Below are 11,363 nucleotides of genomic sequence, written 5' to 3' on the forward strand. Positions count from 1 at the left end.
CAAGGATTGCTGGGAAAGAGTCATTGATATTCATAATTTAAACGATATTTAATTGGAAGAGTTATTAATATTAATCAGGAAAGCGCAATCTGACTGGTTAGTAAAACTATATATCACCCCCCAACATACCGCCCTCAACGTTTCATTGACCAATCAGAGCGCTTCCCTCATAAATATGAAGTACACTTGTCCTGCAGATGTGACCATTGAGATGCCTGGTTAAAAAGAGATCGTAGTGCATACCGCCAGCGTCTTAAGATTACAATTTAAACATTCTTAAATTCGTACAACAATACAGAAGCTGCTATATTTATATTTCTTACGTTTTCCTCTCATACTTATGACCAGGATAGACGTTGTGTTGTTTTTAGATAGTCTTGCGGGGTCCTTCTGTTTAGGGTGTTCGAGAATAAAACATAACAACAACAACTAGCAAGCTTAGCTGTAATGCAATATATTTGATAGTTGAGTAAATCATGGATGATAGTGAACTAGAGAGGTATGACTTGCAGAAACATATTGCATTTGTTTGCAGTTAATTTTCGGAATACTGTTTTTACTATGCTATACTTGTCGGCTGCGTTTGACTGTAGTCTGTGTGCAACTGTCTTACTTTGACTAAATTAGAGTTTGTCACGATGATTATAGGTAATATTGTGTGGGCCGTTATCTCTGCTATAGGCTATGTACCAGTCATCATTGCCAACAATGACATTTAATAGTTGATTATTTTTTTTTTATTTATTTCATTTAAAATCAAGTATCCACAACGTAGCCTACATAGTTAAATCGGCTGTTCTGTGTTACAGTCTCGGCGCTGATTTTCTAATAAATTGCAATAAAGATCTAAACAATGTAATTAGTCATGTAAATGCAATAATTAAATGGATATTTCACCCTCCTTCAGAACACATGAACATTTTAAGAAGAATTTCTCAACTCTGTAGGTCCACACAATGTAAGTGAAAGGTGGCCAGAACTTTGAATCTTCAAAAATCACAAAAAGGAAGCATAAAAGTTATCCATAAAATTCCAGTGATTAAATCCATATCTTCAGAAGTGATATGATAGGTGTGGGTGAGAAACAGATCAATATTTAAGTTCTTTTTTTTTTTTTTTACCATAAATTTCCACCTTTGACCAGCCCAGCCTGTAGGTGGTGATATGCAGAAATAATATGAATTGCCAAAAAACTAAAGTATAAGAATGTGGAAGTTAGAGTGAAAGTGGATATTTGCAGTAAAAAAACATTTGTTAAATGTTGATCTGTTGCTCACCTATCATATCGCTTCTGAAGATATGGATTTAATCACTTGAGTCTTATGGATTACTTTTATGCTCATTTTATGTGATGTTTGGAGCTTCAGAGTTCTGGCCACTTTTCACTGGCATTGTGTGAACATACAGAGCTGAGAAATTCTTCTATAAATATTTGTTTGTGTTCAGCAGAAGAAAGAAAATGATACAAATCTGGGATGCATTAGAGTGAGTAAATTGATGAGAGCATTTTATTATTATTATTTTAGGGTGAACTTTCCCTTTAAGCTTTATAGAAATGCTCAATCTTGCCACTGCTAAACAGTCCGGATGCCAGTGAAAGAGTAAAACCCTGCCTCTCGGGTCAAGTTGGATACACTTACCTGTTTTTATCCAATTCATATTCTGTTCCAGTTTATCACACTCTGAATCCTGTAAATATTCTCACCACCCTAGGAAGGCAGTGGAGGAGCTCCTTAAAGAGGCTAATAGAGCAAAAGTCCGTGCAGAGACAATGGGCCCTGCTGGGTGGTAAGTAGTAAGCAGATGTTTTACTGACAATGCACAAGTTTACAAGGGAAAAAAAGGCATTCTTATATGTTATGCATCCTTTATGCTGGTATATTTGTTTTAATATCTTGTTAAATTGCTTTATTGTAGGATAAAGTGTCCACTGGGAAGTACCAACAAGCGTTTCTTGCTGAACACACTTCGTTCCACTGTTCTGATGGGTCAGCCTAAAAACCAGGGCACTTCCGAGAGAGGCAGAGATGGACATAGGTACAACAGAGAGTGTGAAAAACATCGCATCAAAGACTGTGAAGAGTGCAGTCATAGAAAAGACAGTCACTCTGATTGTCATTCATCAAAACACGATTCCTCCTCACGCAAGGATTCATCATCCAGAAACCAGCAGTACCTCTCCAGGAAGTCAAATAGGACTCGATCTCGTTCACCTGTCAGGGAGAGATCTGCAGCTGTCCAAAAACACTATGACAGAAGGAAAAAATGATGTAGCATTCTATGGAGAGTGTAATATTTGTCAACAACATACATGAGATCATTACCATCTGTCCAAAGTGTCCATGTCTTCATTGTTAAGCTCAGTCGACAGCATTTGTGGCGTGACGTTGATTACCACAAAAATAATGACTGGTCCTTCTTTATTTAAAAAAAAAAGCAAAAATCTTGAGGCACTTACAATAGAAGTGATTAGGGCCAATCAATAAACATAAAAATATTCACTATTTCTAAAGTTTAACCACAAGACATAAACAATATGTGTGTTAACGTGATTTTAGTGTGATAAATTCACTCACTAACCTTTTCTGTGTAAAGTTATAACTAATTTTACAATTTTGTTCCCATGACAACAACGTAACACAGTAAACGCTAAAATTACGATCATTTGAACAACTTAACACAAATAATACACAAGTCTTAACAGAATAATTAATGTAGGCCTAAGTGCTTTTATAAAGTGACAAGTTTCTAATTTCTGTGGTTAAACACTCCAAAAAATTGCCCCCATTTGCTTCTATTATAAGTAGGCTACATTAGGCCTACTGTAGCGTTTTTTCTTTTTGCCCTGTTTTTAAGAAAAGCAAATGTTATCGATTGAACCCGGAACATTAATTAATGTAATGTGGACAATGTCACATTGTTTATGATAGTTTTTTAAACATCTAGAAAGTGATTATGTTATTTCACGTACTTGACCAGCACAAAACATGATATTCTTAATAAAAACGTGTTTACTCTGGTAATATAAGCCATATGTTCTTATGTAGGCCTATAGTTTGTCATTAAAAGCCTGTATTAACAGTTTTAATTTAACATTTGGCCAATAAACACAAGTTTTTGGGCGAAGTTTTTGTCATGTATCCTCTCATTTCGTGGTGACTTCATGTCAAAATGCACGATTTAAAGCGCCCAGCGTTTTTCCACCTGGATTTCAGTTCAAATGCAATTATCATTCCTTTGCCGTTACTCGCGGTTTCACATGTTTGCCTAAGCTTTGCTGTCTCCACTGAACAAGCATATTTTATCGTCATTTGGCCTCCCAGTTTATTTATGTTCGTCTCCTTATCGCACAGCTTATTGTCTAAAAAGCAAAAATGCTCCTTTTTTGTGTGATCAATTTACCCTCCACCTCACAATGAATTTAATTTTCATCTAAATCCGTTCAATAGTTTGTCTAATCTAACTGTTTATTGACACAAGTGTTCAAATAACAATTTAAACTGTTTTAAGAGACATCTTGACGGTGTAGGCAATGCACTCGATTAAACAGAGACTGATCGTTTTACATAACGCAATTGTACATTATGGTATGGCTTCGAGGAACTCTCCCATTATCGAGCCGCACTTGGACGTTTATGGCCACACATTTCTCCTACTCAAACATACAAGAGTCTTCAGAACGCTTTTGCGTGTCCACTAACTGGTTTATTGCATTTTATCTAAAGTCTCAAAACGCATTTTAATTGCTTGCCGATTTTATGTACCAGTGCCTTAAGTTGTGTATTTCCTCCCTGATTCTGCACAGATAGATTATATATCACTTAACACCATTATACCACTTATAACCTTCCATGGATATACTTCCAAATTGCGGCGTCTCACTCACGCTTTATAAAACCTTTAGTACACTTTCAACATTGGGGAAAAAGTGGCGTATGATAGTTTCCTTTCCTTTTCAAACTAAAGTCATATATAAACACCATTAAGCGTCGTTACGAAGCCTGATTTGTGAGAAATGGATTTGTCTGAACTTTATGATGGCGCATGAGAGCCCCATTAAGATATGAGAGAAAGTGCCATTATTGTCATTTGAAGAGGTGTATATATATATATATATATATATATATATATATATATATATATATATATATATATATATATATATATATATAAACACTCTTAGTCTCGATTCCTCGAATTTTTCTTAAATATAATAAAATACAAATGGTCTCATTTTTTTACGCAGACTGACTTACTTTCTGCTGAACAAACGAAGATTTTTTAGAAGAATATCTTAAGTCTGTTGGTCCATAATGCAAGTGAATTTGAACTTTGAAGCACCTAAAGGCAGTATGAAAGTAATTACAACTTCAGTTAAATCCATATCTGCAAAAGTGATATAGGTGTGGGTGAAAAGTAGATCAATGATTAAGTGATTTTTACTACAAATCTCCCCTTTCAATCATATTTTTCTTCTTTTTTTATTGGTGATTTGCATTCTTTGTGCGTATAGCCACCTGGTCAGGGCTGGGCAAAGGTTATATTCTGTTTCTCACCCACACCTATCATATGTCTTCTGAAGACATGGATTTAACCACTGGAGTCGAATTGTTTACTTTTATACTGCATTTATGTGCTTATTGGATATTTAAAGTTCTGATCATCATTCACTTGCGTTGTATGGGCCTACAGAGTTGAAATATTCTTTTTGGGCGAACTATCCCTTTCATAATACATTTTGTGTATCGAGCTTTATAATTGTAACTATAAATGTAAATCGTCTGTTGTTGTTGTTTTTTCTTCTCGTGATCTGAGTCAGATCATCTGACTGACATCTCCAAACAAGTTACTGCTTGGTATAGCGCACACGTTGCAAAAACATCTTAAACAAACTGAGTCGTGTTTCACCCTCCATGATAATTCGTTTACACCGAACATCTCGTTTTTATTTAAGAACGAGGGCTTTAGTTTAATCATCCGAGAAAGGGTGTGCTTAATGGCAGGTAAGCTTGGTTAAAGCCAAAGACTGTCAACACCTTGGGGTTTTGAGTGTGTGTGTGTGTGTGTGCCAATGTCCGTTGCTGTCACTGGCAGTGTCCATAGATCCTACTGTACGTAAAATGTGTTAAATGGACCTGTTAATGTGTACATTTTAGAGGCTCCAACACGCACTTGTTAGTTTTGCAGTTATGGCAAGCCGATTTATCTTTTAATGCACCCGCAGCGTTACTCGTTGTAATTATATTTACTAGTAATATCTCAATTAGAAAGCTCTATAATTTATTTTCTACTAGTAAGAATTACAATAAAAGGGCTCTTTATTTTTATTTTTACGAGTAAGAATGCAATTGCAAAGCTCTACAATTTAATTACTTAGTGCAATTGCATTTTTACAAGTAAATACTCCAATTAAATGTACAGATGATTTTCGACTAGAAATAAATATAATTACAGAGCTCTGCAATTGCATTTTTTTTTTATAGTAAAAAATAAAATATAGAGCTCTAAGTCCAATTATATCAGTAAAAATCAAACGAAGAGTTAGGAGTATAGAAGGAATATTTAAAGATAATTTAGCCTTTCATATGCGACGTCCAGTCTGGTTCCAAGACAACCATAAAGCAGTCAGATACGTTTATGTTGCCTAGGATAAGTGACAATCGATCCAGTCTCTCCTCCATCGGATGTTGATGAGACAATTTGGACCCTTACAAATTAAAACTGTTGATAACTTTTTATTTTCAGGAACTTTCCCACGGCACCTATTTTTCTTCTCGGTTTGGTGTTGACTGAAAATTGGCCACTCAAATTCTGCCTCCTGTGCGAAGATAAAAGGTACGGCCGCAGATTCTGCGATTCAGCTGTCTTTGTAGGCTATATCACAACTGCAGGTGTAGCACATAGTCGCAGGCAAACAGAAAATGTTTACCAAGGGCATTGATTTTGAGCTGTCAGTTCTGTTCAATTATTGTCAAAACGTGGAGCAGTCGAAAGGAAACACCAACATAATCTACAGCCAGTTGTCAGCTTTGTGTAAACAGTGAAACCAATGGTGCAGCAGGGTCACATGGTCACGGTGGCACACCTATGAGGCCCTAGAACGGCGCCAGACGGTCAGACTGCAGGTAGAGCAGAGGTCCTGATCAGAGGCAGGGCGCTGGCACATGTGTTCTTTTACTGCACGGTGTCCCCGGTCTGTGGTAACCATGAATCGGGAAGAGCATTATTACCCACCTAACCATCTGTACAAGGAGCCTTGTGTCTTCCAGAGACACCAGAACGAAGACTACAACCAAAACCCTCCGCCTTGTCTGTATATGAGCAGACAGATTCAGTCTGTCTACGCGTCACCTTCTTTGGGCGCAGAGGACCAACCAAATCATACCGACGTTACTTCTTATAGCATGTCGACACGGGACGATCTGGCAGTGCCTCATCTCCACCTGCCCCAGACTCCACAGCCACTTCTACAGACAGTCGGTGGTTATGGAGAGTCTGTCGACCCGTGCGGGGATCGGAACAGATACCACCTCCCTTTCCCATGGATGAAGTCAACTAAATCTCATACGCACTCATGGAAAGGACAGTGGGCAGGTAACTCTCGTACTTTGGCCATAAATATAGCTCACCTAATAACTTTTTATAAAAGCAGGCCCAAAATTCTAAAGTGCTTTCAGAATCCTCATATGACAAAATCTCCATTTGGATTTATTAATTCAGAGATGATCGAATCTATATTTTAAATAAGCAAGCTATGTTTTAGGGGGAAATAAAAACCCTAAATGTTTTGAAAAGGTTTACACTTTCGCTAATACCAAACGAGGACAACGACAGCACCAATTGGTCAAACGTAAATTCAGGGCCAAAATTCTGACAATCTGAACATTTTTATTGTAGGCCTACTGAAAACGATTTTAGGGTCGAAAAATAAGAAAATTATTTTGGGTAAACTATTTTCTTTCTTTGGCCCAGCAGTTTGTCTAAAATGGAAAGACCAAGATAATGTTATAGTCTATAATGTTTTGAATTTAAATGGTTTATTTTACATTACACAGTAGCATATGGTTAAAGTTGATGGTTTCGAGTTGATTTGATTTGATTATTTTTTTGTAGGCCTATTTCTTTGTTCTTGATAGTGTTCAATTAGACGGAGATAAGCGGTGTAGACTGTGGACAACATGTAACTTTTTATAAAATTGAATTAAATAGAATTAATAAATTAAGTGACATTTACACACTAAAAACATTGACAATTATTTCCACTCAGTATCTACATCCAATTATATGTAAAATTATTCTCATAAAACACCAGATGGCTCGCGGAACCAAATGTGTAGAAAAACGGTTTTCAGATTTTTGTATATTTTCATTTAGAATTTTAGCTTGGTTTTATTTTGCTACAATAAATGTCCAGTTTCATTCCAAATTAAACTAATTTCAAAATGAGCATTTGTTATAACGAAAGATAAACGTGCGCGCATAAGATATTTCTGGAGATCATGAGACAAAGATCCTCGGATGTTACAAACAGCATGTTCTGTGTATAATAATAGGCTACAAACTATTAGGATTGGGTTCACGTGAGATTTCCACAGGTTATGGATTATCAATTCAAGTAATTTTTATTTGTCAATAAAATGTTATATGATCAAATGAGACTGCTCTCTGAGAATAATTAAGCTATTCCACGTTATTTATAACATCACCTTTCCATGATTGTTCTGATGTTATAGGCTATACTTTTGTTATTTTTATTTCTTTAGAAACGAGTTAATGATTTTACTTAAAATAAAAAACACATTTATTTCAGATAATTCGCGTCACATCTATTCCATCATCATCTTGAAGCTTTTTCGCTTTTTCACAGGCATGTTGGGGAAACCAGAAAGTGTCCAAAACTTTAAGGACCTCTTCGCTATATTGACCATTAGTGGGTTGAAGACATGTTCATTAAAATTTCCCCCATGTATTCTGTTGTTGGAATTCAAGTTCTCTGAGCACTCTCCCAAGTGTACCCTCAAAATTTAATCAAATTAAATTGAGTAATCTTTAAGAAAATTAAATTAATACAAATATAATTTAGTTAAACGTTGCTCAATTCAATATAGGCCTAATGGTGTTTTGTTAGCCTATAAAATTGAAATGCGTAAATCTTAATATTTTTTTTTGAGTGTAATATACATTTGGGGGTGGGGTAAGTTTATTATGAGTTTACAAAAGTTTTCCGCATGATTTTGTTTTAGGCTCTTACATGGTAGAGGCCGAGGAAAACAAGCGCACGCGGACAGCTTACACCAGAGCGCAGCTGCTCGAGCTCGAGAAGGAGTTCCTCTTCAACAAGTACATCTCGCGCCCACGCCGCGTGGAGCTCGCGCTCACCCTCAGCCTCACCGAGAGACACATCAAAATCTGGTTCCAAAACAGACGCATGAAGTGGAAAAAGGAGGAGGACAAGCGGAGAGCTAGAGGGGTGGATCCCGAACAAGACTCCTCGATCACGTCTGGGGATCTGAAGGATGAGTCGTGTCTCGTCCCAGGAACTCTAGCGGGACCCACGTCACCCCTACACTCTCATGTACCTCCAGCTCCACGAGAGTCTGCGTAAAACGCACACTGACCAAAAGACACATCCGAGATTGTGCCATCAACACAATCTATTGGCTCTTGCAAAATGAGTGGAACTAGGTGTGCACATCAGTAAGATAGTGTCCCATTCTCATCCAAACAGTTGGTCACATCTTCTTTGTATACTTTAGACTGGCAGTAAAGAGCAATCCCAGTTTAAATGTTTAACATGCATTTTATTTGGATGTAAGAGAGGTTGGATGCAAGCTTCTGTGGAGTCAATTTCGTATTGTGTAGGCCTAATCAAATCTCAGCTCTTCATTTAGCTAAATATGAAAACACCAACCAGCTCTATGAGGACATTGCCAAATAATAATAATTTATTCATATTTATAGATAAACAATGGATAGTCTTGTTCCTTAATTTTAGAATGTCACGTATTTTCACAAATCTGTAAATGGGTAAATACTGTATATCTCCACATGCTTCCAAAAACATTCAGAATATTTATGATACAATGGGGGCTAAAAGTACAGTTTTAGGAAATATGCTTTTTTTCTGGCCACAAAGTGTATCAAGATTGAATTTTTTTAAATTAAATATTGGAGAATGGAGAATCATCATTTGTGTTATAAGAAATAATAACAGAATGTTGTTTTGATTCAAATTCATAAAAAAAAAGTTGCATGGCCAGGGAGCATTTTACCCCACACTTGGGGTAAAAGGCCCCCATACATGGGGTTTATAATGATACATATAGGGGCAATAGTAGCAGCATGGTTTTTGGGCTGACAAATTAAGATAATTTTAATTCAATATACCTGTTCATTTTAATCACATTTGGAATTTCATAACATCTTAAATATTCTATAAACAAATGAATCTACATTGTGATTGGATCAGTCAATGCTACTTTGACCATTCTTCATAATAAATCTATTCCTTCTTTAGTTCTACCCCCAAAATCATAATTTCACTTAATGGACAGTTATTAAAAACGTATGAGTTAATCACCTTTGCCAAAACTGAAAATGACTAATAAGTGTGTGTGTGTGTGTGTGTGTGTGTGTGTGTGTGTGTGTTTGTTTAAAACAAGCAAAAAAGGCGACCGCCAATTAATAATTAATGATTTTACTGCACTCATATGACCCAAAGTTTATTAGCCGACCCGACAAAACGTCTCCTTAAAGCACACTGTATTTTATTGGCCTTTTAATGATATTTAGGGACATTGAGATTATTATCACATTGTAAATTTTTGAATTATAAGCTTAGGCCTTGCATGGTATAATGAAGCATTTTAATTAGCCACTTGTTTATTTGTGTTTATTTACTTTAAAACTGACACATTACAACAATATGCAATCAAAAACAGGGGACCTTTGTTACTTGCACAACTCAGCTGGGGTTACAGTTTTGTTTGAATATCAGAAAGGACAACATTGTGCAACCTGAGACTGCAGATTTTTTTAACCTCTTCGATGGCTCGTTCTCTCTCCAATGCGCGCTCATTCTGGATGCGGTCAGACAGCTGGCGCAGAATATCCGCTTTATTGTTCATACGGACGCAGATGATAAAAGGGAATCCAAAGCGCTCCTTGTACTGCGAGTTCAGACGATACATGCGCAGAATCTCCGCGGAATCCAGTGTGGTCAATCCGGCCTGACTCTGCTCTTCTTGCGACTCGCGTGTTAACGTGCCGCTCTGGAGATCCATGCCCGCTAAATCAGGATGACACCGCAAGATGCCCTCTTTACCTGCACACATTTGATAAAATAATTATGCGCTGTTTTTTTGTTTGTTGTTGTTTTTAATTAGTGAGGTTAAAACGTCAGGAGAACATTCCTATGTGTCAAAGTGTCAAAAGTCCATGATAAATGTTAGTCTAAAAAAAAACAGCCAAATATGATATACATTTAGGGATTATTGTCATATGTATAATTTAAGATTCCATAGACCTACATTGAAGAGCGTTTTCAGGTTGAAGCACAATAGCATACCTGAGTCGGATAGACTCTCAATGAATTCCGTTATGTGAGTCTCGATGTCCGCAAGGTCTTTGAATGGCCGATGTGACCATATTGCAGCCGAGATGAGCGGGCATTTCTCAACCACATTACCGAATATTTTCACGAAATCGTCGTATGTGAGAGCATTTACAACGCTTATGTCCATGGCTCGAGCGTGTCCTTTACAAACTGTAGTGGAAACGGCAAAAGCCAATATTGGACAAGGTCAATGTCCTTTGGGGCAAGCCAGTCACCAAAAACTCTTCCCGGTTAGAACAACAGTGCAGCAGTCATGCACGTTTTCTGCTGTAATTATAAACTCAAATACAACCTTTTTTCAACAGACTATTGTAGGATATTTTACGTGATGATAAAAGTCTAAGCAGATTTGCTTCATCACATAAAACCACAAAGCTGATGATGCCGGCTGATTTTTTATCACACTGTTCAGAAGTCTGACACAGGGGCTCTGTGGCGCCACCTACTGTGGGCCTGCGTTCATCAAATGTAATGAGCCACTGTCCTCACATGGGTTTTCTGTAATTAACATTTTTATTAATTAATATATACACCACAAAGAAAAACCCAACACATATAAAACGAATCAACATCTAAGATTCAAACCACACTAATATCCCTCCTCATTCACCAAGCCCACCCTGACCCCCAACGAACACCCCTGTGGTCACACACACACACACACACACACACACACACACACACACACACACACACACACACACACACACACACACAAATGAAAATATAATAAACATACATCATTAAA

The 11,363-nt window shown here is 36.9% G+C and overlaps 3 protein-coding genes across 3 annotated transcripts; 2 read left to right on the plus strand and 1 right to left on the minus strand.

Annotated features, from left to right (window-relative positions):
• Positions 1-221: 221 nt before the first annotated feature.
• On the plus strand, positions 222-3,119 carry LOC127635206 (protein POLR1D-like). Its single transcript, XM_052115076.1, has 3 exons — positions 222-499; positions 1,714-1,788; positions 1,918-3,119. Exons 1-3 carry the CDS (start codon positions 477-479, stop codon positions 2,267-2,269), a joined length of 450 nt encoding a protein of 149 aa, XP_051971036.1. The 5' UTR covers positions 222-476; the 3' UTR covers positions 2,270-3,119.
• A 3,011-nt stretch (positions 3,120-6,130) lies between these two features.
• LOC127635321 (pancreas/duodenum homeobox protein 1-like) lies at positions 6,131-9,453 on the plus strand. Its single transcript, XM_052115256.1, has 2 exons — positions 6,131-6,594; positions 8,244-9,453. Exons 1-2 carry the CDS (start codon positions 6,165-6,167, stop codon positions 8,603-8,605), a joined length of 792 nt encoding a protein of 263 aa, XP_051971216.1. The 5' UTR covers positions 6,131-6,164; the 3' UTR covers positions 8,606-9,453.
• A 236-nt stretch (positions 9,454-9,689) lies between these two features.
• Positions 9,690-10,784, minus strand: urad (ureidoimidazoline (2-oxo-4-hydroxy-4-carboxy-5-) decarboxylase). The gene is made up of 2 exons (XM_052115308.1): positions 10,568-10,784; positions 9,690-10,324 (listed from the first exon to the last, which is right to left on the minus strand). The coding sequence occupies exons 1-2, from the start codon at positions 10,740-10,742 to the stop codon at positions 9,975-9,977; spliced, it is 525 nt and encodes a 174-aa protein (XP_051971268.1). The 5' UTR covers positions 10,743-10,784; the 3' UTR covers positions 9,690-9,974.
• Positions 10,785-11,363: the final 579 nt, after the last annotated feature.

Source organism: Xyrauchen texanus, chromosome 42, assembly GCF_025860055.1.
Source record: "Xyrauchen texanus isolate HMW12.3.18 chromosome 42, RBS_HiC_50CHRs, whole genome shotgun sequence".
Classification (NCBI taxonomy): domain Eukaryota; kingdom Metazoa; phylum Chordata; class Actinopteri; order Cypriniformes; family Catostomidae; genus Xyrauchen; species Xyrauchen texanus.

Bases quoted from the DNA above. Each gene is read 5' to 3' on its own strand.
- LOC127635206 (XM_052115076.1), top strand. From the start codon at position 477: ATGGATGATAGTGAACTAGAGAG. The intron at 500-1,713 runs GTATGACTTGCA...TCACCACCCTAG, and splicing joins GATGATAGTGAACTAGAGAG to GAAGGCAGTGGAGGAGCTCC. The intron at 1,789-1,917 runs GTAAGTAGTAAG...GCTTTATTGTAG, and splicing joins ACAATGGGCCCTGCTGGGTG to GATAAAGTGTCCACTGGGAA.
- LOC127635321 (XM_052115256.1), top strand. From the start codon at position 6,165: ATGTGTTCTTTTACTGCACGGTGTCCCCGGTCTGTGGTAACCATGAAT. The intron at 6,595-8,243 runs GTAACTCTCGTA...ATTTTGTTTTAG, and splicing joins ATGGAAAGGACAGTGGGCAG to GCTCTTACATGGTAGAGGCC.
- urad (XM_052115308.1), bottom strand. From the start codon at position 10,742: ATGGACATAAGCGTTGTAAATGCTCTCACATACGACGATTTCGTGAAA. The intron at 10,325-10,567 runs GTATGCTATTGT...AAATGTGTGCAG, and splicing joins TGAGAGTCTATCCGACTCAG to GTAAAGAGGGCATCTTGCGG.